The sequence below is a fragment of the Sciurus carolinensis genome, chromosome 5 (assembly GCF_902686445.1).
Source record: "Sciurus carolinensis chromosome 5, mSciCar1.2, whole genome shotgun sequence".
NCBI classification, from domain to species: Eukaryota; Metazoa; Chordata; class Mammalia; order Rodentia; family Sciuridae; genus Sciurus; species Sciurus carolinensis.
The window spans coordinates 42,777,612-42,805,448 of NC_062217.1; the positions used below are offsets into that span (position 1 = coordinate 42,777,612).

At 39.0% G+C, this 27,837-nt stretch overlaps 1 protein-coding gene across 2 annotated transcripts in view; it reads left to right on the forward strand.

Moving 5' to 3' along the window:
- The window catches only part of Lcp1 (lymphocyte cytosolic protein 1), a 53,031-nt gene that overhangs the window by 14,388 nt on the left and 10,806 nt on the right, over nt 1-27,837 (forward strand). For both annotated transcript variants that reach the window (XM_047552705.1, XM_047552706.1), the window contains exons 2-13: nt 5,839-5,927; nt 6,950-7,113; nt 7,303-7,432; nt 9,606-9,738; nt 14,170-14,251; nt 15,763-15,928; nt 17,605-17,747; nt 20,150-20,245; nt 21,545-21,740; nt 23,779-23,857; nt 24,370-24,484; nt 25,367-25,500. In XM_047552705.1, coding sequence (XP_047408661.1) covers nt 5,864-5,927; nt 6,950-7,113; nt 7,303-7,432; nt 9,606-9,738; nt 14,170-14,251; nt 15,763-15,928; nt 17,605-17,747; nt 20,150-20,245; nt 21,545-21,740; nt 23,779-23,857; nt 24,370-24,484; nt 25,367-25,500 — 1,502 coding nt within the window. In that variant the 5' untranslated portion in view covers nt 5,839-5,863. The remainder of the gene's footprint in view (nt 1-5,838; nt 5,928-6,949; nt 7,114-7,302; nt 7,433-9,605; nt 9,739-14,169; nt 14,252-15,762; nt 15,929-17,604; nt 17,748-20,149; nt 20,246-21,544; nt 21,741-23,778; nt 23,858-24,369; nt 24,485-25,366; nt 25,501-27,837) is intronic.

A 27,837-nucleotide genomic window follows, 5' to 3' on the forward strand; every position in this document is an offset into this window, starting at 1 on the left:
TTAGCGATGTGATGCCAGTTACAGATGCCCTCTGATTCCTGCAGGTTACATAACTGGGCGTCATGATACCAAGTCACACCACCAACAAGCACAGTGCTACCACCTTTCAGAAATGATTGTGGCCATGAGCATCTCTCTCTGGCCGGGCCACCTTCCCCTCTTTCTGTTTCTTTTATGATCACTTACAAAACAAAAAATTCCATTCACATTTGTGCATTTACTTTAGAGGATGTATTTCCTTTTGCAAATTCTTCAGCACTGTGTTCAATAGTAAACTCCTACAAATGGTTTCTGAATTGAGACTTCAGGGAACTCAGTCAAATACTTTCATGATAACATTCTCAGAAATTCCCTTTTATAACTGCTCTGGGAAATACCGGCTATCTTTAAACAGAGACTCAAATCTCACTGACTTAAAGGAATGAAGAGACTTTACGGCTTTTGCATCTTGGGAGAGTTATTTGATTGTCTTAAGATTTTTTAAATAATCATATAATTTAAAAAAATGAACATCCAGTATTTTCTTTGGTCAAATGTCTTGGGATTCTACAACTATCGATTTAATAAATTTAAGTGCTCACAGAAAAACTAGCAGCTAGACGTGACCTAGATGAATGATTTGTCTTCTTAGATTTATGACTTGGGCAGTGATTCAGAAACAAAGTTCCAAAACTTACTCCTGATTTACAAAGACCTTCAAATGGTTCCTGGCAGGGCATACTTAGCTGCTGCTGTCATTAAAAATGGCCATGAGCTAGTAGTGTAGCTCAGTGATGGAGCATGTGCTTAGTTAGCATCTGTAAGGTCTTGGGTTCAATCCCCAGCACAAAAATAAGAATCGAATAAAATAAAAAGGCCATACTCAATGCAGGGGCAGTAAAGCAGAACTAAAGAAAGCACTCATTCATGCTCCAAGAGACACGTTGTCTTCCTCAGTCCCTTCTTTTAGTCTCCCAGTGCCTCCTCATGCCCCATAACTGCTGCCAATATGATGCCAGTATTTGTAAACTGACAGCCTCATCAGATATCCTTATGAACCTTATCAACATAATTGTAACCCATACCCTCAAACATGCATCAGTTCACATGGGCACGTTTTTGCCAGGCAAACACAGAGACTAAGCAACATCCTTTTAGAAATGCTCAGATCTGCACGTTTTTACACTAGTTCTGTCTTCTTCCTGCAGCTTTGCTTTGGGGAAATGCTGTCATTTGGCATATGCAGTTGAGTTAGTTAAAGGGTCCTGTTCTTAGTTCTAGGCTTCAATGGCCCTTTCACTGGTAGTCCACCCTCTTCCCACTGCATTCATCAATAACAGCATTTATAAACCTGTATAAAATTATGCGCGCTGCCTGCGGGCTTGTACCCATGTTCGTGGTTAAGGCATTTCATCTCATTGCCCCTTCAGTGTTCGTAGCTATAAAATTAGAGAGCTGTAATAAATTATTTCTGAGGCTCCTTCTGTCTCTAAAAATTAGGTTGCGTTTCCAGAACCTACTGCTCACTGGGATGATGAAAGAGACTGTCCAGATGTCTATTTGGGTCCAGCAGAAGCAAACACTATCTTTGCCACTTCAGCCGTTGGCCATTCCTTCTGCAGTTCACACACAGTCCAGTCCTCTTCCCTTTTGCTTTAGCTGTTAAATTTCTGAAAACACTTTGGGATTTTTAAAATTCGAAAGCATTCTCACTATTTGGCTTCCCCAAGTTAAATCTCCTAGGAAAATGTTGTCACAGGTGCTAAGGTTTTTCTTCTTGACCTACCTGCTGTGTTTTTACAATTCACATTATTTTAAAATAACCTTTCCTTTTACCTTCTAAAGTCTGTTATTTGAATGGCCTTGTGATTTTTACAGTAAAATATTTTCTCTACTTTCTCAGTGTACCATGGTTGGTTGGTTGGTTTGTTTATTTATCTATTGATTGATTGATTTTTTTGACTGATTTTGGTACTAACCAGGATTGAACCCAGAGGATCTTAACCACTGAGCACATCCCCAGCCCTTTTTATTTTTATTTTGAGACTGGGTCTCAGTAAGTTGCTTACAGCCTCGCTAAGTTGCTGGAGCTGACTTAGAACCTGCGATCCTCCTGCCTCAGCCTCCCAAGCTATAGGGATTATAGGCGTGTGCCACCACACCCTGAATACCATGATCTTTCTTTTTTTTTTGTTGTTTAATTTTAGATTTCTTTTTTTTTTAATTCAACATTATAATTCTTTTGTTTCTTCCTTGGCTCTGCTTTTGACACTAAAAAAAGCAACGTTGTTCTCTGCCTATACTTATATTTCTCACTGATCTCTTTACACTGCTCCAAAATCTAATACTCTTATGTCAAAGGATAGGACCAGGTTTGGATTCAGAGATCCTGTTTCTCCTCCTTACATTTAGCATTGTTTCTTGCTTTTAGGGCAGCTAACTGGGTCAGCATAGATATGCCTCACCTGAAACAAAAAACAGGGCTTGGCTTATAGGAAGCATTCATAAATTGTGTGCTAACTTCATGAATTTATATCCCATGAACTAAGAGGAGTTAAGATGCTTAAAAATAAGAAGGGCCAGCCAGCTGTAGAGCTGTAGACCAGATTTTAGAACCAGGTCTTGCTACACTATGAGGTGGGAGAGCCTATTCTTCATGCACATGTGGGGTATTGTATAAAGGAGAACCAAGTCAAGTCAGTCAGGACCATTAGTACAGGATACAAAGTTATATATTAATTTTTTTTTTCAAACTGGTGATTGAACCCAGGAGCACTTAACCACCGAACCACATCTCCGGTCCTTTTTTAGATTTTATTTAGAAACAGGGTCTCACCGAGTTGCTTAGGTCGCTTATCTATTAAATTATTAAAACAGAAGCCTTGATTTTCTAACACAGGCAAGCATGAGTTTCCTCAGCTAGATTGTATTGTAGGTTTTCAATCTTCCATGGGCCTGTGTGAATTCTAGATGCTTACTGAGTATTTGCTGAGTGAATGAATGAGTGGATGAGAGTCTAACCAGAATCTGAAGGCATGGGGTTGAGTAGGCAGCCTGGGAGGGGAGAAGAGACTTCAGAACTGGAGTCTTGACTGCTCCCTTCCTAGCTGTGTGATTCAAAATATGCATCTTAAATTTTCCTGAGCTTGTGTTTCCTGCTCAATAAAACGGAAATATACAAACCCGAGTCATCAGCATACATAGAGGGATATTATAACAATGTAAAACTCATGCTTACTGAATCCCACAAGTGTCCTTTTTTAAAAACTGCCTGGGTGAAGATTTTGCTATCAGACCTTGGTTCTGCTGCCCTAAGAAAATGGGGTTGGTTTGTCTTCTCGAGATGGGGTGAGCCGTGTAACTGATGATAACTGCATCTGCTTCTAGAGAACAGGGACTCACTTTTCAGCCCACTTCTAGCAAGACATGCAGGGTGTGCGTTTTCGGTATTATACTCCCTCCTGCCCTCCTCCTGTTTCACCCAGCCTTACTTTCCTGCTCACCAGTTACACCATACAGTTGGTTTCACATGACTGGATTTGGATATATCTTTGTAAATTGGCTCAAATTATTTTTTGGAAAAGGATATTGTAGAGAGAAAGAAAAGGAAGAAAGAGAAAGGGAGGGAAGGGGGGGAGACATAGAAAAAGAGAAAGAAACAGAAGGGGGAGGGAGAAAGGAGAGAAAGGGAGGAAAGAAGGGAGGGAGGGAGGGAGGGAAGAAAAGCCAGACGGCTTGTGTCTCACAGGTGTCTCTTGGGGGTACTGTGAGGTGTGAATGAGATTGTTTTGTTTGTACATTTAAGTCCTCAACAGTTTGTCTTCCTTCAGCAAACCCAATGGACCAACACCTTCTTAGGTATATAAGACAAATGATAATACAATAAGAATTTTAATTGAAAATGAAACTGGATTCTTAAATGAATTGAAATATAGCAACATTATTCTGTAACAGATTTCAGTGTGAAAATGGTTTCCTTTTACTGTGTGTGGCTGCTGATGGACACTGAGAACAAGTGCAACACTGTAGAATGATGGGAAAATATAAAAAAGGAAATTAATTGGAAATATCATGTCACAAATTTAAAATATTTTGAAAAACTGATATATTTAGCTAGACTCAGTGGCACATGCCTGTTATCCCAGCAAGGTCAGCCTGGGCACCTTAGTGAGACAGTGTCTCAAAATAAAAATTAAAAAGAGCTGGTAGTAGAGACCCCTGAGTTCAATCCCCAGTACTGGAAAAAAAAAAAATTGCTAAATTTACTAAAATGTTTAAAATATATATGTAAGGCAGCTTGGGACCCGTGGCGATAGCCGCCGCTGTGTGATCCCGCTGAACTGCCGCCGGCTCACTTGGCTCACCAATAGCTCCCAGAAAAATGCATAGCAGACACGAGGTCTCATGCAAGAGACTTTATTATGCGGAGGACTAACACGTCTGCTCAGGGTGAAAAGAAAGGAAAAAAAGAGAAAGATGGCGTGTGGCTTCTCCCAGATACTGGAATCTCACGGGCTGGAAGGAACCAATAGCGGAGGAGAATACTTGCAAGCTGACTGATGAACCTATAGCTATTTAGCATGTTAGGACGTAACATGGGAAACAGGAAAATGGCGACAGCGTAAGCCAGAAATTCCTGTAATGTAAGAGACGGGCAGAGCACAGATTGACAGGTGGTGGGGAGGCTGGAAATTCCTGTAACGTAAGAGGCAGGCAGAGCGCAGATTGACAAGTTGTTGGGAGGCCGAGTATCGGCTTCATATTACAATACAGTTATATTCAGAAATATCCTATTCTCCACACTCCTGCTCTACTATAACCTCCCCACTAGGAAACCCTGCAGGCTTCAGTAGAACTCCTATTTGAAGCATGCTGATATATGTGTGGATTACAGTGGAGCTTGGAGAACATAATCATTTTCTGTTGCATTCTCTCTTCACCCACTGGAGGGCAGCAGTGATGCACAGTAAATGGGAAATTGCTCAAACACCAACCAGCATGTTTTTCAGCAAGACCAGCTTTTCTGAGAAGGTCCCTCAGATTCCCTTATATGAATTATTAGAGGGTCGGTTTCCTTTACTTTCAATCTCCAGAGATGTAGAGAACTTTGATTAACTCCCTTCAAACATAAAATGTAATTGTCATCTTTGCCAAACATTCATTTTAAATACCATTGCCAAGATAACGCCAAAAAGACATTTACATAAAAGTTAAGCATTTTAGTTATCTAATATTGTGTAACAAACTACTCCAAAATGTTGTGATCTGTCATCTCTCGCTATTCTGCTGGTTAACTGAGCACCCCTGGGCAGTTCTGTTCCTTGTGCTGCTGGCTGCGACTGTGATCATCTGGGAGCTCAAATGGGCCAAGGTGGCCACTCAGGTGACTGGCCATCATCAGGGAGTTCAGCAAGCACAACACCTGGTTCTCCTCTGCTGGCTCTTTTATGTGCCTTGAACAACTCACAGCACAGCAGTGGGGCACCAAGGGGGAGTGCCCCAAGATTGAGCATTCCGGAAGGAAGGAAGTGGGAGTTGCAGGCATAGGCAGAGCTTCCGTGGTCTTCTAACAGTCAAAACATGCATAGGATCAGCCCAGATTCAAGGGAAGGGAAAAAACTTCCATCTCTTGACGTGAGGAGACTGTTTACACAGGGAGGGGAGAGACTGTCAAGGGCTGTTCCTGGACACCACCACATGGAGGGTTGAGAGAAAGCCTGTTTCCGATTTGCTCGGGAGTCAGGGAGAAATCATAGGCAATGCAGAAGAGGGCTTCTTCATCTAATGAATGGAATTTGCTTCTAAACATGGTATAAGAATGAGGGTGTACCAAAGTCATTTCCGTGTTCTTCTCCCCAGAGCCGTCACATAAAGCAGTGAAAAAATGGCCAGAGGATCTGTATCCGATGAGGAAATGATGGAGCTCAGAGAGGCTTTTGCCAAAGTTGGTGAGTAGACCTGGTACCTCAGTCGCACAGTTCTTTCCTCTACTGAGTAGCCTTGGAACAGATTTGGTGAAATGGTGACATGAGCAAAACAGCAGTGGCGACAGGGGCCCAGTCGAGTTGGCTAAAGGAAACTTGTTTTTAAAAGGTTTGCTTCAAGGAAACTACTTCTTTCTGGGATCAAAACATAGAGTAAGGACTCCTTTTGACTGGTAGCTTTTTCCTGGAGATAGTCCCTCCAGGTTGTCCTTTCTATCTTGTCTACTTTCCTTGGTTTCCTGTGATACTTTTACTCTTTATCACTAAACCTTTGGTTCACGTAGGAGTTTCTTTAAAAAGTTCCTTCAGATTCTGTTACCAGAACCTCTGTTTGGAAATTGTGACCCTTTTGACTGTGAATGTTGGAAGTGATGCCAAAGCCCACATCTAATAGCAACATGTCTCTTGTGACATTGTGACTCTTGAGGGCCAGACCTTGTTTTAGTCAGCTTTTTCACTGTTGTGACTCAAAGGATCTGACCAGCACGATTCTAGAGGAGGAAAGGTTTATTTAGGGCTCACGGTTTCAGAGGTCTTAGTCCATAGAAGGCCAGCTCCATTCCTCTGGGCTCAAGGTGAGGCAGAACATCATGGCGGAAGAGTGTGGCAGAGGGAAGCAGCTCACATCATGGTGATCAGAAAGCAGAGAGTCTCCTCTTAACAAATACAAATATATACCCAAAGCCACGCCCCAATTCCCACCTCCTCTAGCCACACCTACCCCTTCAGTTACTACTCAGTTAATCCCTGTCAGGGGATTAAATCACTGATTGGGTTAAGACTCACAACCCAATCATTTCTCCTCTGAACCTTCTGCCATTGTCTCACACGTGAGCTTTTGGGGGACACCGCATATCCAACCATAACAGGCCTCAACCTTGAATGCCACCACCCACCCCCACTCCCTCACCTCCCCTTAGTCTTCTCCCCCTCTAAAGACTGTACTGGAACTTCCCTGAAGCTTCACTGTGCTGTGTGCATTGCAGACACCGATGGCAATGGGTACATCAACTGCAACGAGTTGAATGACTTGTTTAAGGCTGCTTGCCTGCCTCTGCCTGGGTACAGAGTAAGAGAAATTACAGAAAACCTGTTGGCGACTGGTGATCTGGACCAGGATGGGAAGATCAGCTTTGATGAATTTATCAAGGTGAGAATGCTGTGGAATACCAGGAGATGCATTGGGAATTTGGAACTTTAATTCAGTTTCAAAAAAAAAAAAAAAAAAATCCAGAAGGACGTTCCTACCCTCCTTGCTTGCCCCATTGTTATATGTTCCTTCCTTTGTGACTTTCTTCACCACTGCTTGGGTTTCTAAAGATACATTACACTTTTGCAGGTGTTTCACGGCCTAAAAAGCACGGATGTTGCCAAGACCTTTAGAAAAGCAATCAATAAGAAGGAAGGGATTTGCGCCATTGGTGGCACCTCAGAGCAGTCTAGCGTTGGCACCCAACATTCCTACTCAGGTAGGCTGCGCTCATGGGTGGGGGCAGAGAGGGGGAGGGTGTTGGGTTGATGCAAGAGCTGAAGGTCAGAGGAGAAGGAAATGGGTGGAAAGAATCCAGGTCTTCTGGGGCTACAGATTCTAAACTTGGTTTTCAAACCGAAGGGTAAATGCAAACATGACTTTGTGGTCTACCACCTGTCTTCCTGGGTATAAGTGCGCCAAGTACAGGCAAAGAATGCAGGAGCAGTCCTGGCTTCTGGAAGGGGCTGATACTAAATGATCTCATCAACATTTCAAAAATGCTTTATAGGTTACCAGAATTCCTTTGTAAATCTTTACGGAGCAAATTAGCTACTTCAACATAATGATTATTTTTAAGGCCAGCGGAGTGGACAAAAATTTGTGTTTTCATTGATTTTGGAGAAAGTTGTTCATTTGTTCTGAAGACTGTTGTCCAACAACTTTAATGGAAACTTCTAATAGCCCCCCAAAATAGTACAGTTATCCAGCATTTCCCAAACAGAGTTCTTTAGAACATCATTTGCTCTTAAAGATAGGTTTGTGGTTAAACACTGCCCTTAGTTGCTAATACAGAATTTAGCTTTTTGTTTTTAAGTACAGAAATTTCCAGAGCCTTTCCTGTTGTCAGATGGGCATTCTGAATGTGTAAGAGAGGGATTCACTGTGCAGTGTTCCCCAGACATTGGTGATTCAGAGTTTCTCCAAGGGACACTTGCTTTTAATGACACACAATTTGGGAAATACTTTGCTAGAGTGTAAGACATAACTTGAGATTTTATTAAAACTTCCAAGATCAACTCAAAGCAGCTTTGCTGATAGGAAAGAAAGATTAGATCGCAAATGATTTCATATCATAGAAGTTCACTTAATTGCACAAAGAGCAGATACTTCACAGAAGAAATGTGATCCATCAACAAATACATGAAAAAAATGTTCCACATCCCTAGCAATTAGAGAAATGCAAATTAAAACAACACTGAGATTTCATCTCCCTTCAGTCAGAATGGCAATTATCAAGAATACAAGTAACAATAAATGTTGGCAAGACGTGGGGAAGAAGGTACACTCATACATTGCTAGTGGGAATGCAAAATGGTGCAACCACTATGGAAGGTAGTATGGAGATTCCTTAGAAAACTTGGAATGCATTTATCATTTGACACAGTTATCCTACTCCTCGGTTTATACCCAAAGGACTTAAAATCAGCATACTGCAGAAACTCAGCCACATAAATATTTATAGGGGCTCAATTCACGATAGCTAAACTATGGAGCAAGCCTAGGTACCCTTCAACATATGAATGGATAAAGAAAACGTGGTATTTATATCCAGTGGGATATTACTCATCCATAAAAAAGAATGGCATTTGCTGGTAAATGAGTGGAACTGGAGAATATCATGCTAAGTGAAATAAGCCAGTCCCCAAAAAACCAAAGGTCAAACATTTTGTCTGATATGAAGATGCTAATTTAACAATAAGGGGTGGGGGATAGGGAAGAATAGAAGTACTGTGGATTAGAAAAAGGGGAACGAAGGGAAGGGAGGGAAGGAAGTGGGGATGGGAATAGGAAAGATAGTAGAATGAACTGGACATTACTATCCTATGTGCATATATGATTGATTACATGATCAATGTAATTCTACATCATGTACAACCAGAAGAATGAGAAGTTATATTCCATATGTGTATAATATGTCAGAATACATTCTACTATCATGTATAATTAGAACAAATGAAAAAAAAAAAGAAGCTCAGAGATACTATTCCTGATTGTTCAACATTTAAATCAGCAGAGCTATAAGCAGAACCCCAAGCTTTATCATTAAAAGCATTAGACTACATTTAAATTATACCTATATAAAATATTTTTATTATTTTAATGTATTTACATATATAAATACATGTATATATTTGTTTCTAAATATATATGCATGTTTTGCTTTGTTCTAAATCTGCTTGCTATATGTTTTATGACTTGGAGTGAACATAGATTCTGTTCCCAAGTGATTGGAGATTTTTAAATGTCAATAAATGTAAGACAATAAGATAATGGACTTGGTAACCTTAAAATGTCCCTCCTGAGCATGAAATTCTGAGATCCATGTGGATAATTTTATTTATATCACATCTTCATATTGCAGATAAGTCATTTTAATTTTTTACTTGCAGAGGAAGAAAAATACGCGTTTGTCAACTGGATAAACAAAGCCCTGGAAAATGATCCCGATTGTCGCCACGTCATCCCAATGAACCCAAACACCAACGATCTCTTTAGCGCTGTTGGGGACGGCATTGTCCTTTGGTAAATAAACTTCCTCTTGGTTTCCAAAGAACTGCCCATTTTCTGGAATGTCACAATTAAATGTGTTTATCCTGGGCCACTTCCTTTGGTTCTCAGCGGGACTGGGAATACTTTTATGAACTTTTTCACTTGACTGGGTCCAGGAGTGCAAACTAATTCCAGAAGCAATTTATAATGAAAAATAAAAAACTGCTATTTCTTGGATGGAGAGGAAGAATGCACAATATAGAAATAAGCATAAACTTAGAGATATACAGTGAGGCAAGATGAGAAGTGATTATTTTTGGAATATGTGCTACTTTATTTCATCTGAGCATGGCCTCATTAATTTTTTTTATTTGTTCTAATTGGTTATACATAATGGTAGAATGTATTTTGACTCATTGTATACAAATGGAGCATATCTTCTCATTCCTCTGACTGTACATGGTGCTGAGTCACACCAGCAGTATAATCATACATGCATATAGGGTAAACAAAGTCTGTTTTATTCTACTGTCCTTCCCATCCCCGCCACCCCACTCCCTCCTCATTCCCCTCTGCACAATCCAAAGTTCCTTCATTCTTCCCTACCCACCCCCCACTATGGATCAGCATTCACTTATCAGACAACATTCAGCCTTTGGTTTTTTGGGACTGGCTTATTTTACTTAGCATGATATTCTCTAGTTCCATTCATTTACCAGCAAATGCCATGATTTTATTCTTTTTTTAAGACCAAGTAATATTCCATTGTGTATATATACCACATTTTCTTTATCCATTCATCTGCTGAAGGGCACCTAGGTTGGTTCCATAGTTTAGCTATTGTGAATTGAACTGCTAAGACATTGATGTGGCTGAGTCACTTGTAGTATGTTGATTTTAAGTCCTTTAGGTATAAACTGGGGAGTGGGATAGCTGGATCAAATGGTGGTTACAATCCAAGTTTTCTGAGGAATGAGAGCAGATGGTTTTGAGAATAGCAGGAGGGTAATGGAAGTAATCCAAGACACATTGTAGGCTTTAAGTAAAGAGGTCTTTAAGTTGTGCACACAAATACACAACTCAGCTACATAGGGAATCTGGGAAAGGAGGATGTTTTCTCTCCTTAAGAGACCTGTGAACACAGTGGTCAGTTCAGGATGGTGTTTGGGGGTGGGGCCCTGGAATCCAGGCTCTGGTGCATGCTAGGCAAACGCTCTACTACTGAGCCACACCCCCAGCCCTTTACTTTATTTTGAGACAGGGTCTTGCTAAATTCCTGAGGCCAGCCTCAAACTTGGGATCCTCCTGCCTGCAACTGCAATTACAGTCATGTGCCACCATGCCCAGCTAGGATGGTATCTTTGAAGCTGCTTCTGTAGCTCTCACCACAGCAGCTGCTCTGTCATTGCTGGCTGAGTGTTAGTGAGTGGCTGCAGATACTCAGTATGCGGTGAGCTCAGGAATGAAGGAAAAGATGAGTGGGCAAGACCCTGAGCCTCTCTCCTCTGCTTCAAGCATAGCAACTGTGCTTTGGGTATTTTATTAGAGTTTATCATGAGATTTCATTTTAAAGACTCCACTGCTGGAATCTATAAAGAACTCAAAAAACTCTACACCAAGAATACGAATAACCCAATCAATAAATGGGCTAAGGAAATGAACAGACACTTCACAGAAGAAGATGTACAAGCTATCAACAGATATATGAAAAAATGTTCAACGTCTCTAGTAATAAGAGAAATGCAAATCAAAACTACCCTAAGATTCCATCTCACCCCAATTAGAATGGCCATTATCAAGAACACAAGCAACAATAGGTGTTGGCGAGGATGTGGGGAAAAAAGTACTCATACATTGCTGGTGGAATTGCAAATTAGTGCAGCCACTCTGGAAAGCAGTATGGAGATTTCTCAGACAGCTTGGAATGGAACCACCATTTGAACCAGCTATCCCACTCCTTGGCCTATACCCAAAGGACTTAAAATCAGCATACTACAGAGATACAGCCACATCAATGTTCATAGCTGCTCAATTCACAATAGCCAGATTGTGGAACCAACCTAGATGCCCTTCAATTGATGAATGGATAAAGAAACTGTGGCATATATATATATATATACAATGGAATATTACTCCACCATAAAGAATGATGAAATTATGGCATTTGCAGGTAAATGGATGAAATTAGAGAATATCATACTAAGTGAGATAAACCAATCTCAAAAAAACTAAAGGACGAATGATCTCGCTGATAAGTGGATGATGACACATAATGGGGGGTGAGAGGGGGACAAGAATGGAGGAAGGAGGGACTGTATAGAGGGAAAAGGGGGGTGGGAGGGGTGGGAGGGAAGGAAAAAATAACAGAATGAATCAAACACCATTACCCTATGTAAATTTATGATTACACAAATGGTATGCCGTTACTCCATGTACAAACAGAAACAACATGTATCCCATTTGTTTACAATAAAAATAAATTAAAAAAAAAAAGATTCCACTGTTAAAAGTAAAATTTTTTAAAAAAATTTTAAATTGCAGCCTGCATGATCAAGTCCACCTTCTTAGGTTGGCACGTGAGGAACCCCATGATGTTCTTCCATTCTCCTAGTTTACCTCCCCAGCCCCCAGGAGGTGTGGGTACACAGCTCAGGGGGGCTGTACAGGTGACTGCATGAATGACTAAGGGAACCAGCAGACACGCCCTGTCCCCTAGGTACCCAGGGTGTAACCTCTGACTCAGCTTTGCTTTCTGTTTTCCTTTGAAGAGTGCCCTTTCCTGGCCCCTCCTCCCGTGCAAATCCATTGCCACGGCATTTTCTGGCATTTTCTGGCCTAGCCCATCCCCCATTGATGTCTTCCTTTTCTGAATAGAGGACATGTTACTTGCAATACTTTGGGAACTATTAAAATGTTCTGCTTTTGGAGTATTATGCAACTTTTCATATCCGTGCATTTTTTAAAAATTTAATTATTTATTTTTTTATTTTTTACAGACTGCATTTTGATTCATTATACACAAATGGGGTACATCACTTCGTTTCTATGGTTGTACCCAATGTAGATTCATACCATTCATGTAATCATACATTTGTACATAGGGTAATGATGTCTGTCTCATTCCACCATTTTTCATACCCCCTCCCTCTCATTTCCTTCTACATAATCTAAAATTCCTCCATTCTTCTCTCACTCCCCACACCCCCACCCCCATTATATATCATTCTCCACTTATCAGGGAAAACATTCAGCCTTTGGTTTTTTGGGCTTGGCTTATTTCACTTAGCATGATATTCTCCAATTCCAAATCCGTGCATTTTGTCTCTGTAATTGGACTAAAAGCTTCTCAAGGAAAGAGATGCTTGTTTCTGTCAGTCACTCCCCTCTCTATCTCCCCACACTTCATTCCTTCACTCCTGGTTTTTCATTTCTCAGAGGATGAGTTAGGACTGTTTCCCTTAAATTGTAGCGTAGTGCCTTTTATTTAAGTATGCATATATATACACAAGCATGTACATACAATATATATGTGTGTATATATGTGTGTGTGTATATATATATATATATATATATAAACACAACATATTATTCCCTGTTATGGAAATGGATCATTAAAAATTAGCCACACATACAAAAACCACTAGTTGCTTAAAAACTGTGGGAAAATATGTTAGTGCTGATTTCTCATTAAAAAAGAAATAGTCATCAGGAAAAAAAAGATATAGTTGCATTTACTACTTTTTAAAATTGTGATCTTGTTCCTTTTGGATATTTGTTTTTCACTTCCTTTCTTTAAATAAGATGGAGATAACCTAAGGGAATTTATTTTTTTGGCCCAATTGAAGGTTAAACCAATACTAACTTGATAAAAATCAGTTTTTTTTTTTTTTTTAATAACAATGATTGCTTGCTTTGGACATCTGATCAATGTATTAGGTACTTAAGTGGGGGAAGTTTAGAATGCACTGATTAAATAATTACTATAGGTGGATATGAAAAGTCATTCATCATACGATTATTAAGATATTGATCTGGTTCAAGTAGAAATGTAGACATTACATAAACTCGGAAGTGTATTGATGGTCTTTTATGTAGTGGGGACAATTTTCATGTCTAAGAAAGCAGAAGTACTCATGGGATATTTGCCTTAGTCACCCACCTGGAATTTCCTATTGTGCTAAGGGAGTCAGGGAATTTTTGCAGCTATTTTTGGGTGAGTGGATAAGAAGCGGGATCCTCATAACTTGCCTCAATAAAGTAATATGGCTTCAGGAACAGTAGCCTTTCCCACAGATAGTTTGAATCTTGTCAGAATGGCACAGCTGATTTTATATCTAAACACAAAGTGCACAGATTGCAGTTGCTGACATGTTCAATTATGATGTAGCTGGAATTTAAATTCAGTGTCACAAGGCTTTGTGACGTAGAAATCGACTTTCTTTAATTTAATTGTTTCCCTTTCAGTAAAATGATCAACCTGTCGGTGCCAGACACAATTGATGAAAGAACCATCAACAAAAAGAAACTGACGCCTTTCACCATTCAGGTATGTCCCCACCATTACTTCGTCCGGGATGGGCTTAAAAAGGAAGAACACCGTCAAGCCGAGTCAGTTTTTTGCAGGAACTCAAACATTATTCCCCAGACCTAACCTTTGGGCTGATGATTTGCCATAACTAATGGGGATAGATGAACACATCTCTGTCTTTTCCTTTATCAGGATAGTAGGTGGGAGAGAAGGTGGTGCGGTCTTAGTAGCTGGACAGTGGGTGTTAGTACTGGGTGTGTGTTTGGGCCAATTAGGAATCAAGTTCACATTGGCTAAAGTTTGAACACACACTCTTCCTAGTAATTTTCTTTGAGTCGATGTCAAATTCATAGCATTTAACTGAAAAGATAAGCCTTTCTAGGAAGTGAGGGTGTGAAAAATGGGAAAATCTCCAACAGCCTTCATATCATGCCACAGCCACTAGTGTAATAAATACAACTTGCTCTGCTTCCTTCTGTTTGTTAACTGGAACTGCCACCAGTAAGGAAGTAAGCTGCATTTCTGTCTTTTGTTCCAATATTTAACGTTACTGCAATTCCCTTGCTCAGAAACCATGTCTTCTTACTTCTTAACTCATAAACAATACATTATCTCCTATTTGGGTTTAAACAACACCCACTGTACTTTTAAAATGGAAGTGATGACTAAATTGAGAACCACGATTAAACACAGGATCGTACTTGTTGTTAAATGGTCTCATAATCTTGGCCATAAGTAGAAACTGCTTTTTTTTTTTTATTCACCATTAGAGCACTAGGATATGCTTTTAATTTATCATAAAAACAATTTTTATACAACTCTGACACTGATAACTCCTGTATGGACCCAAGAATAGTACAGAGACTCCAGCCTGAAAATGTCATTGACTCTATTCCAACTGCCTGGGAGTTACATTACGTGCATCGCCATTAGTAGTAGCCACATATACTCTATGTTCATACATTGCACGTGCGTGTACTCAGGTTCCCTAGTTATTATCAATGTTCAGTAAGTTGTCTTATTAAAAACCCCTCCATCTTTTCCAGGAATTTGATTTGTATCTTTTTCATTTATTCCTGTAATACACAATCTACAAGTCAAAATCTGGTCTGTTAGTCTCTTTTATGACCATAATTTATGCCAACAAGTGTTTTATTAATGACAGCCAGTGACAGGACAGTAACTTTCCCCAGAGGTGCCCTTTTGTTTCTGGCTAATGGATGTTGAGTGTGTAAGCTTCATCACAGAGCAAGATGAAGTATAAGATTCATTAATTTCATGCTGACCAGCATGGGCCTTGCAGTTGGGGTGCTGGTTTGACTGAGTAGACCACTGTATGAGCTAATTGTCTGTCTTACCTTCTCTTCTTGTCATTATTCACTGTTCTTCCTCAGTGTTGAAATGAGTGAAGACCATGAATGTAGGCCTATGAACATTCTAGAAGAAAAATGTTGTTGTTGTCAATCAGGAATCATCATTTGCCATCTGGAAAGTGAAAAAACCAAACTTGCATATTTTTTCTCCCTCAGGAAAATTTGAACTTGGCTCTGAACTCTGCCTCAGCCATAGGGTGTCATGTGGTTAACATAGGGGCTGAGGACCTGAAGGAGGGGAAACCCTATCTGGTCCTGGGACTTCTGTGGCAAGTCATCAAGATTGGGTTGTTTGCTGACATTGAACTCAGCAGAAATGAAGGTAGGAGCTAAACCTCTAATGCTGTGGGTGACCTGGTTCCATTAAAGCCCATGTCAGGGACGGTCAGAGGGTAAGTTCAGGAACTCTCAAGTTTAGAACACTATACACTTATATTGAATCCATGGTATTAATGTAACAGATTCTATCCATACCAGCCAGACTTTTTAAAATAACAGAGCAAAAGCTTTTTAAGACCATAGACTAATAATGCTGCTTGTTTAGAGCAAATAGATTTCAGTCTCATTGTCTGGAACTTCAACCTCAAGAGCTCTTTTTGAAAGCTCACTTTGCCTTTAGATATTTCATAACAAATATGACTAAACTTTAACTTACATTTTGTGAAGCAAATCACATTCATATACTTCAGTATATGCACCAGATTTGGGGAAACTTGGCCTGCTTCCTATCAAGACCATAGAGGAAAGTGTGGGTCATTGGTACAAAATTGCATTTATGTGGGATGAATACATCCCCAGATCTGATGTAAAACATGAGGATTACAGTTAATAATATTGTATAGTGTACTGGTCATTTGCCAAAAAAAGTCGATTTTAGGTACCCTTACCACTAAAAGAAAAGGAAAAATAAAAGATAACACTATGAGTTGACAGGATGATTATTTGCTTGACTATATGAATCACATCACTAGGTATATCATCATGAGTTTATTAAAGCATCATGCTGTTCCCATTTGTTTACAATAAAAAAAAAGCATCATGCTGTATACCTTAAATATATATATAAGAGATATAAAAAATAGTAAAAGACTGGGAAAAATTGCATTTGGGGTTCTGAAATTCTGAACTAAATATGCAGCTGCCAATCTTATTCTCTCACTCTCCTGTCTGCATTTAAACAGTGACAGCCCAGTTGCTTAGACAGAGATAGACCTTGACAGGTATCATACTAATCACAATATTTTGCTTAGTTTTCAGGTACAACTCCTAACAATATGAAATCTGTAGCCAAATTTTAACCTTCAGTTACACACAGTTTTATTCATTATGTACAAATTAAAGTGATTTTCTGAGAAATCACTTTGAAATCAATATATTAAACATAATGTGCAAACGTAAAAATAGCAAATAGATATCTTAAAACCCATGAGAAAGAATATTGATTTTCAAGTTCAGATCAGCTAAATTTAAATCCATTTGAACAAAAATGATTTATTCATCTGGGGGAAACAGAGGAGAATTGATTACGTAGTTGGGTTGCTATAATTATGCAGGTAAGCATTTGAAGTACAAAATACTTATGACAATAGACAAGAGAACATTGTCATTATCACAGAATTGATCTCTTAAAAGGAAAACTGTTGTCATATTGTGAAATGTGGTCTCATAGACCCAGCAGAGCATTCCAAGCCAATGTTCTTGGTTATTTTTGTGACTCTGCCCCTGTGTTCTTAGATGTAGCATTGAGATCCACTGGTACCTTGTCTCCTCCACCTGAAAAATGGGTATAATGAGTAAGTTCACAATCGCATACACATCCTTTTAAGACATAGTAGTGTTCATTCATGAGAAAGACTGTAAGAACCTGGGCCCAGGAAGATAAGGCTGCTCTTTGACTTTCCAGGAGGGATCCATGAGAATTACAATGAATTCCCCTAAATATCCCCTGTATTTATTTTTGTTCGGTTTGTGTGTGTGTGTGTGTGTGTGCTTTTTCAGCCCTGATTGCTCTTTTGAGAGAAGGGGAGAGCCTGGAGGATTTGATGAAGCTCTCCCCTGAAGATCTCCTGCTGAGGTGGGCTAATTACCACCTGGAAAATGCAGGCTGCAATAAAATCAGCAACTTCAGCACTGACATCAAGGTAGGGGCCACATTGTCTGAGCATGACTAACTGCCGCAGTGAAGGGGAATTGGGGTGTGAGTGGAGAAAAGACAGATGCTGGGCCCCCTGTCTTCAGAACTCTAGAGTTAGTCTGGGCCTCTTCTGGAGCCACTCACTGTCCTTAAGAGGGCTTCTCTAATTCAGGTCCACACTCACATCTATCTAGCATCCTGGCATAGTGTCCAAGGAAGAGAAGTCTGACTTGGACTTTCAGTATCAGGAAGTAGAGGCACAGGGGTAAGAGAGTGCCAGGGCAAGAGATGAGACTGCTTTTTAGATAAAAGGAGTACACATAGGACTCTAATGGCTCTGGTGTCATAAACGGGAGCACCGGATGGGGATTCCCTTTAAAACATCACTTGAGCTTGACTATTCTAATCCAACTAATAACAGCAAATGGTGTCTGCTCCATGCCAGGTCTTGTTCTAACTGTTCTGTGCAAGTACTGACTCCCTTAATCCTCATGACAAGCCCTGAGGTCAGGATTATTATTCTCTCATTTTACAAATAAGGAAACTGAGATAAGGAGTCCTCAAGGGGAAAAACTGGGGAGGCGTACACTGTGGTGTGCAAGTCTAAAAAGTTCCATGACCAGGGGAGAGGAGACAGGTGTTGGCACTGATGACAGAGGGACCAAGGGAGGGCACACTTAAGGAGCATTTCAGGATAATGAGAAAGCAGCTTTCATAGGAACTGGTGTGAGATGCTGAGATGCAGCCCAAGGAGATATTCAGTATTCACTTCCTCAAAAGTTAAGGAGGCGTCCTCCAAATAGAGAGTCAGAGGAGAGGTCACATGGCCTGCCAAGAGTCCACCAGGCCTATAATTCCTTGAGTTACAGCTTCCTACTACTGCATCATGTAGACTTCAATGGTGCCTAGCATTCAGGGTCCACCAGACACAGAGCAAAACTTCCTGATAGAAAGGCCCCCATTCCTTGGGATCTAAACCCAGTTTATCTCCTAACCTTATAACTTCCACTGATTATCAACATTCTTCTAGTCCCAGCCACCAAAATGGGGTTTTAGCAGGTGCTGGACCTCAGCTCTCTTGGTGATCAACAGTGAAGCCCCCTTGACAGTTGAAAATCATTTCAGGCAAAGTTAGGCTGCTTGATTGTAGCCATAAATTTACCAGATTTCCTGGCACGAAAAGGCTGTGCTCTTCAGAATAATAACCACTTCGGACTATCTGAGACAGGAACTGGCAGGCCAAGCAGTCCAGGGGATTGTGCCCGTTCTCAGGGAGCAGCAGAGGCCTAGGCTGCAGGGCTTGTCTGAGGAGCCAGCACCTTTCAGGAGGCGTCTTTAACTCACATAAAATCAGCAACAGTGGGTGAGTGAGAAAGGCAAAGCAAAAAAGATGTAGCACCTGGCAGGCAGATTTTATGGGTGCCTACCACCTGCACAGAACTTTCTCTGACTTCAAAAAATAGCTACAGAGAAAAATAAGAGGGGAGGGTAGAAAGAAAGGAGATGAAAACCGTTTCCCCAGGTGCGACATCAGTGGCCCCGTGGCCCACATTCTCCCGTTCTCACTTTCCTAAGGTCAGCGTGGTGAGCATACGTCTGCTCTGTCCAGACCCTACCCAGTTTTAAAAATGTTTAATAGCTGACGTTCCAGTCTTTAAGAGAAATTAAGGTGCTGTTAAATGATTTCCTTGCTCAGAATTCTGTATACTTTCATTGACTGAGAATAAATTTTTATTTTTAAGACTCATTCTGAGAATCCTGTATCAATAATAAGCACATTCCAGAATCTAAGGAAACTTGAGAATTTATTACCTACGTTCAATCTGTTATAACTAAATTTAACCATTTTTCTAGTTTCTAGAAAAACGTTAAATGTACTTGTCATTATAATATTTCTCCTTTTATAAAAAGACTTCTTGTTAATGCTTCAACCTTCTGTCTTTGAAATCTTTATTTTTCTTTTGCTGATTGTCCATTTAAATGTATTTATAAACTCTGCTTTAAACTTCTGCTTCCTTTTTCTGTCACCTTTTTTTTTAATTAAACCTTAGCTGACTGACTTCTACAGCAATATAAAGGTATATATATTTTCCTGTATATAATTTAATACATGTTAATAAGTTGTTTTCCTCCCCTAAGGATGACAGAAAAATATCTGCTCCTTTGGGTTGCCTTTTGTGTGTGTCCTGTATTTTTAATTGTGAAACTCCTTTAAAAAGGAAAGCAAATGCAATATGCAACCAAATAAAATATTCAAATGAGCAAATGTTTCTAACTTTGGTAATTAAGTGACATTCTTGAATGACAGTGGAATTAGAAATAAAATGTTTGCTTTGGGGAAATTATGGTTGGGCTAAGTATGTATTTAGCTGTGTTGTTTTGATATCATAATTTCTTAATTTTTCACAGGATTCAAAAGCTTATTACCACCTGCTTGAGCAGGTGGCTCCAAAAGGAGATGAAGAAGGTGTCCCTGCTGTTGTTATTGACATGTCAGGATTAAGGGTAAGACAATAGACACTTGGTTACTCCATTGCTCTCTGCATGACCCCTTCTCTGGAGTCCTGCTTAAACCCCTATTAAACTACTAAAAACTGTCAACAGTGTTCAATAATAATTGTGGAAAACTGAGTCTAGAAATAAATCATTAAAGAAAGAAACAAATGTTAATGAAATGCTGGACTCCTTTATGTGTCCTTCATTCCACAGACTCTAAACACCAATATAGTTGTGCATGTTAAAATGTTAGCTTTGTTCCCCATTTGGTTTTATTTTATTTTCAGCTGATACATCATAGCCGTAAAATGTGTGGGGTGGGGTACAGTGTGGTGTTTCAATGCCTGGATGCCTGGGGTAATGATCAAATCATTCAGTTAGCAAGTCCTTCACCACTTTTAATAATACTGACCTTGAGAAGTGGCCTTGTCCATTTGTGTGCTTTGTTTAATGTCACTAGAATTAAATCCAGTGAATTAATATCAAAGTCAACTCATTCCTGAATGAGAAATAAAGTGAAAGCAAATGAGAAAACTCATGGAAGGTATTATGTCTACTGTTATCAACTTAAGAAATAATTCCAATGTTCTGTTTTCTGAAAATTGGTGGTTTCTTAAGAGTTTATGAGCCATAGACCATATTTCAATAAAATTTTAGCCTTGTTATAAGACTGCTTACAAATGACTGGATTCTCTACAGTTATTTGGGCATGTGAAATTAGTGGTTCTCAATCTGCAAAAGTCAAACTGATGTCCTAGCTTTTACAGTGACAATATGCAGATCAGTTTAATTAACTGATATTTATTTTGTTTGGGTTGCAAGTGTACCAAGTCAGTGTGGGAAATAAGGGATGTTCTTATTGACAGTTGTAAATATCTGTTATGAATTAGAAATAGGAATACAAATTATGACTTAATAAACTTTATAAGTAGACAAAAACTCAAGAGGACTGTGCAAGAATGTAATGAAAGGGAAGCTTGATGGCTTAAAATAATTAAGATCACCTTAAATAGTAAGCTTTCAGAATCCATGGAACTTCTTTAAAAACAGAGCAAACCCACCATTCATCAGAAATGTTTCTAGATAGAGCTGAGAGATCTCAGTCACCTAATGTCTGAGATTCTTTTTACTTGTGACTCTCTGATTTGGGTGCAGGTGCGTGAAAGTAATAATGTGCTGTTGCTCTGGATCTGGTGGAAATACATTAAGGATTTTCAGTGGGATTGCCATTTCTTTTTCACCTTGTACACATCTACAGCATGCATGGGGAGCTTTGACCCAGCCTTGAGATATCCCTTTTCATTGCAGGAGAAGGATGACATCCAGAGGGCGGAATGCATGTTGCAGCAAGCAGAGAGGCTAGGCTGCCGGCAGTTTGTCACAGCCACAGATGTTGTCCGAGGGAACCCCAAGTTGAACTTGGCTTTCATTGCCAACCTCTTTAACAGATACCCTGCCTTGCACAAACCAGAGAACCAGGACATCGACTGGGGGGCTCTCGAAGGTGACTATAAACCATTTGCTTAAGATGTTTGGGAAAATGTTCACAAATCTAATGTAATGGCAACTCAGAATCACCTCCCAAGAAAATACAAACCCCTCACACTTGCAAGCAGCACACCAGTTCTCTGACTACACCAAGGAGAATGAATTCATCATGATGACAGCCAGGCAGGAATAATCAAATATGATCATATCACATCCATCATACCCAGGTTTCATCCATTATCAGAATTAAGTGTTTCAGGGAAGACAGTGCATTTAACTATTGGATGAAATCAATCCTGAGCTCCAGAAATCTAATTTATGTTCTTAATTGACTATGTTAATTCCTAGAGGCAAGAAATGTAAAAATGATATTTAATTTATATCAGGATAAGCTTTCTCAGATTTTCATTTTATTTGGTTTCTTTTATTTGGATTATTAGTGGCACAGAAAAGTATTTTGAGGCAGAATCCTGACAACTGTATCTTGCAGGTTCATGCCCTAAGATTGGACACAGTTTTAGTCTACTTCTATCAGCTAAAAATGCCAGAGATGTTTACTTATCCATATTTTTTTCATCATGAACTAGTCCCAATGTTGAAACAAAAAAATAAAGTCAAAATTAATATTAGATGAATGTCACCAAAGCAAGGCAGTACAGATTTACAATACTGGTCAATCCTTTTCCACGGTGTGTTACTCTGGCTGGAAAGAGTCCATATCCAACACTGCTGCGTTTGCATCATTTGATAACCCGTGGTCAGGAGTCTACTCGTTTCTTGATCCCTAGTCTAACTATCAAGCCCACCAATCACTCATTTCCAGCTGCCTCTAGGATATCACTGTCTGGGTCCCTCACTATCTTTTGACATGAATCATATACAAAACAGAACTGATCCCTTCTCCTGTGCTCATCCCCATTGCCTTTCCACCCCACCTCCTGTCCCATATGTTCCCATCTTTACAGATTCTCCATTTCCATTAGTCATATCACTTGTTTTTCATTAGTCTCTGAAACTGAAGACCTTGGGTTCTACTATGATATCTTCATCTCCTTCATCCCTAAATCTATTAAATCAACAAATACCAATAATTCTTCATTCAGAATGCCTTCTAGATTGTTATTTTTCCTTTCTGCTCTTCTGGACTCATATTACCTCATACACCAATTATTTTAATAGGACTTTGATGAATTCATCCATTCATCAAATACTTGAATGTGCCTCCATAAGCTAGTGCCAAACACTGTTCCCTCTGCATGTTTAATTTAAATGCATATCACCTCTTAGTAATTCCACACACTGCTGCCAGGCACAATTCAATACAGCTTTCATTATATCTCTGCCTCACATAAGAATGTATTATAGTAATTTAAAAAAGAGCCCATAATGACTGACATTGTCTAATATATCAACCCAAATCTGCTGCCTGGCAGTCAGAGATCTCCAATTCTGGTTCCAGCGTCTAGACAGCCTTGTCACTGTGTGCTGTACTGCACAGATTCCCAACAAATCACGTCCTGATGTTCTCAACAGAGACCTTGTCTATTGCTCCTTTTGTGTTCATATTTACACTCTGATTCCTATTCCCACCTCTCACCATTCCCCCAAATTCTCTGCTCTTAACTCATTAACTCTTACTAGCCCAGAAAGTAAAACTCCAATTCCACCCCTCTGAATTTAGCCCATGCTATTTTTTTCCCCATCTCAACCCATATAGTCAAAACACCTGCCTCCTGTATGAGTTCTCTAGCTTGTATGATCTCTGTTTGGTGGCCAAGAGTCTTGTTTTTCCTGCAAGAATGTCAAGTCTTTGTGGGCCAACTCAGAATAGTTAACCTACACAGAATCTTGCACACCACTAATAGATGCTGTGGAAATACTCATTGAATTGAAGTTGGGGGGAAATGAATACAGAATAGTAACCCCCATCCAAATCCAGTAGGGTCTTTTTTATTTTTTATTCTACCTTCAGTTTTTATTGCAGCCTCTTTGGTTAAACTTACATAATAAAAGTGACTGAGGGGCATAAAGATAACCAGTCTTCACTAATCTAGGTGAGACGAGGGAAGAGCGGACATTTAGAAACTGGATGAACTCCCTGGGCGTTAACCCTCGTGTCAATCATTTATACAGGTAAGAACGTTTGGGAACTCATCCCTAATGTGAGACGGAGAGACTGCATGTACCTGGATAAAGTGGATGGGGAGTGCCACAGTGAGCTGCAGATGTTGGATGTTCAGCTAAAAAGCTCACCTCCATGTACCAACCTTGCTGTGTGTTTAGTAGAAAAATCACATCTTAGCAAGACAAATTGACTGTGTGTAGAAGTCCATGTTCTTTTGTCACAATGAGGCAAAGCAATGAGTGCTAGGTTTGATGTTAAGAGTCTCCTATGCTTGTCTTCTTGGAGGTAACTTATGTCTGCTGAAGGGGCACAGCTGGTCACACCTGGGGACAGCAATTCCCCAGTTTCTCTCAGTCACTGTTTTTTCACCTCTACAGATGGAGTTACTCTTACCTGTTTAGCAAGGTGATGGTAAATGTTCCTGGAGATAAGATAGAAGGAAGTGCCTGGCCCAGTGTAGGCCCTACATACAATGTTGGATATCTAAGAATTCTCCCTCTTCTGTGTTTGTTTTATTCAGTGACTTATCAGATGCCCTGGTCATCTTCCAGCTCTATGAAAAGATTAAAGTCCCTGTTGACTGGAACAGAGTAAACAAACCACCATACCCCAAACTGGGAGGAAACATGAAGAAGGTAAACAGTGACCATTCTGATACTACCGTAGGCAGGTGAAGTCATAAGTCTGCAAGAGCTCTTTGTGAATACTTTATCAGAATGCCAAGCTTAGATAAGTAATATTATCCAGGGATTAAATTATACTACAGCAATCAGAAATCTGAATCGTTTTATTAAAGTGAGTCCATTATTTCAGTTGATGACTTATTTATAATTCTGTGTTGGATGTCTTTAAACATTACCATGTAAAAATTCTAATTAAGATAATTAGAGCAAGCAGAGCCACAGGGTTTATTTCCCCAGCAGGATCCTCATTCTAATTTTCTAAAGAACTGGAGCTTTGTACTGACAGCTTGACTAGTACAAATAGTTTGTCTACTGTCAACACAGTGGGGACGTTATTTTGTAACAACAGGGTTGGCGGAATCATTTCTTTCCATTTCTCCTCTTGGTGACTCTTAATGATCCATGAGTAGCTAAAGGAACATTGGCCCTATAGGTCTATCTGCTATACGAACACAGAATGGAGAATCCAGATTTTCCAAGTCTGAATTCACCTACTTTAGAAATATTATGTATGGACAGGTAACTGAGGATGGCTCTCTGTTTATATGGTGAAATATAGCCACAAAATGTTCATAGAAATGAATTTATGTTAGTTTTGCATTCCAAAGTACACTGAATATTTTTGATGGAGATGAAGCATTTCTAAATAAGGAGAGATGGAAACTTCTTTAATTCCTTTAGAGTCCTAGAATTTCAGAATCACTTGAGATTTGAGAAATCATTGAGTCTGATCTTATTTATTTCATTTTTGTATCTTTTCTTTTGTTATTTTATCTGGTACTCATCAGAATCAAGGTGATGATATTAAATATCTTCCTCCTTGCTCTTCAACAGCTTGAGAATTGTAATTATGCAGTGGAATTGGGGAAGAATCAAGCTAAGTTTTCCCTGGTTGGCATTGGTGGACAAGATCTTAATGAAGGAAACCGGACTCTAACACTGGCCTTGGTTTGGCAGCTAATGAGAAGGTAATATGACTAATGAGAATAACTTTTTATTGAATGGATTATTTACCTGGAAATATACTAAGACATTTTTAGGAATGTGATTTAATTCAGTAAAACTATGTTGTAAGCTAAGCATAGTAACCAATCAAGTACTTTTTATTTTCCTGAGATTTTTTTCTTTCTTCAGTTCAATCAGTTCTTGTTTCCAATACTGTAAAAATCTGTTATTAGGTTCATAAACATTTGAAATTGTTGTTTTGTCTTAGTGAATCATACCTTTGTCATTATAGAGTGACCCTTTTTATGCCTAGTGAAATGCTTTTCTCTGAAATTTACTTTTTCTGTTATTAATATAACTACTACTGCTTTCTCTTGATTAGTTGTTAGCATGGCATATTTTTGTCAATCCTTTTAACTGGTTTGTGTAAATAACAATTACCCTGGAAGGGGATTTAAAAACAAGCAGAAAATTAGTGTATTTATCTATGTATTTGCTATTTCTTGTGTTCTTCCTTCCATTGTGTAGATCCAGATTTCTACCTAGTATATTTTCCTTCTATTTGAAATTTTTCTAATAGCACTGATGTGCTGATGATAAATTCTTTCCAACTTCTACATGTGAGAAACAGTCTCCATTTCATTTTTATTTTTCAAAGATTTTCTCTGAATGTAGAACCTAGGTTGATAGTATTTTCTTCTCTTCCCCCCCCCCTTTTAGCACTTCTAAATAGTCTTCACTGTCTTCTTGCCTGCATTGTTTCCAACAACAACAACAACAACAAAAAGAAATCTCTTGTCATTCTCTTCTTTGTTTCTTTGTGTGTAGTATATCTTTTCTTCACTGGCAGCTTTTAAGATTTCTCCTTTATTAGTTTTAAACCATTTATTTATGATGTGCAATGTTCTTTTTTGTGCTTGCAGTTTAGTAAGTTTATTTGATCTGTGGGTTTAAACTTTCCATCAAATTTTGAAAATTTTGACTTTAATTTGTTGAAATATGTCTTCTATATTCAGTGACCCTGTTTGGGGGAACTCCCAAGTTCATGTATATTTACTTATTTGAAGTCGTCCCTGAACTTACTGATATGCTCTTCAATTATTTCCTTCATGTTTAATTTTTTTTCATCGTAGCTAGTGTGTATTCCTTTGTCTTCAAATTCAGTAATCAATCAATCTCTCTCTCCCTCCCCAGCATTATTTCATATGCTTTTCATTGAGTATTATGTGTTTAAGTCTGGTCCTTACTCCATCATGACCAGAAGCACAAATCACTCTAATAGAGAACATGGAAATCTCTGCTAAAGTGTATCTCTGTGAAATTTCTTTAATAGAGATATTCTGTAAGAGAAAACTTTGGATACTTTTTTCAGCAGAATATAAACTTGATTAATGTGAGAATTAATTATATGGGAATCCTCATTAAATAATAAAAATAGAATAAGATATATAAGTAGAAACTAGAGTATAAGAAAAAAAAAACCTTTTTAGTACAAAATCACGAATCTGGGAAGAAGTTTAGATCATTGTGTCAGTATGAAATAGTTTATTTTTAAATGCTTTGCTCTTTCCTGCTACACTGATAGCTCTGGCCAGGCACAATCTTACTTCCTTCTACTAGAACCTATGTTAACATGACTTGATTTATTTTTCTACCTGGAAGGAAGCCCTAGCAGCCATGGGTCAGATCACCTTCTATCTAACAAGGTCATGGCAAAGACAAGATTTGTCATGTCCTTAAGTGACTTCAGCTTTAGTTGCACTGTCCACAGATCCTAATGTTCATAAACGGTTCTCAATGTCACAGTGCCATCATTTCTAGATGATGTAGAATAATCAGCAGTGATCATAACAGGTCTACTACCTGGTTCACATTTGATTTACCAAATATAGGACTCTGCTACCCATTTCAAAACTGGGGTCTCTTTAACAATGAAAGGCAAATGTTGTTAGGCGCCCCTTGCACAGAAAACTCCAGAGTTAAAGAAACTTCAACTGTATCTTCTATTTTACTGAGTATTTCTAGACCATCGCTGAAAATTACACAGGGTCTTTCTCTCCAGGATATGTCCAGAAACTATTTCTAAACTAGCTTTATTGTCTTTCACACGTGTTTTTAATTTTTAACAAAATGATTTTGGATACTGATTTCTTTAAGCACCTAAGTGAAAGTCTTTTCAGTTGTAACATTTAAATTCACTCAGGGGCTGTAATACAAAATAATCATTAATATAGTCTTTTTAATGATAAACTCTATTCTGTTTTAATTTTCATACCATTCTGAAAACCACTCTGTAATATGATCTTTGTTCTGAAAGTTTTATTAAAATGTGGCCCAAAGTCCTACTGTAGGGCTCATAT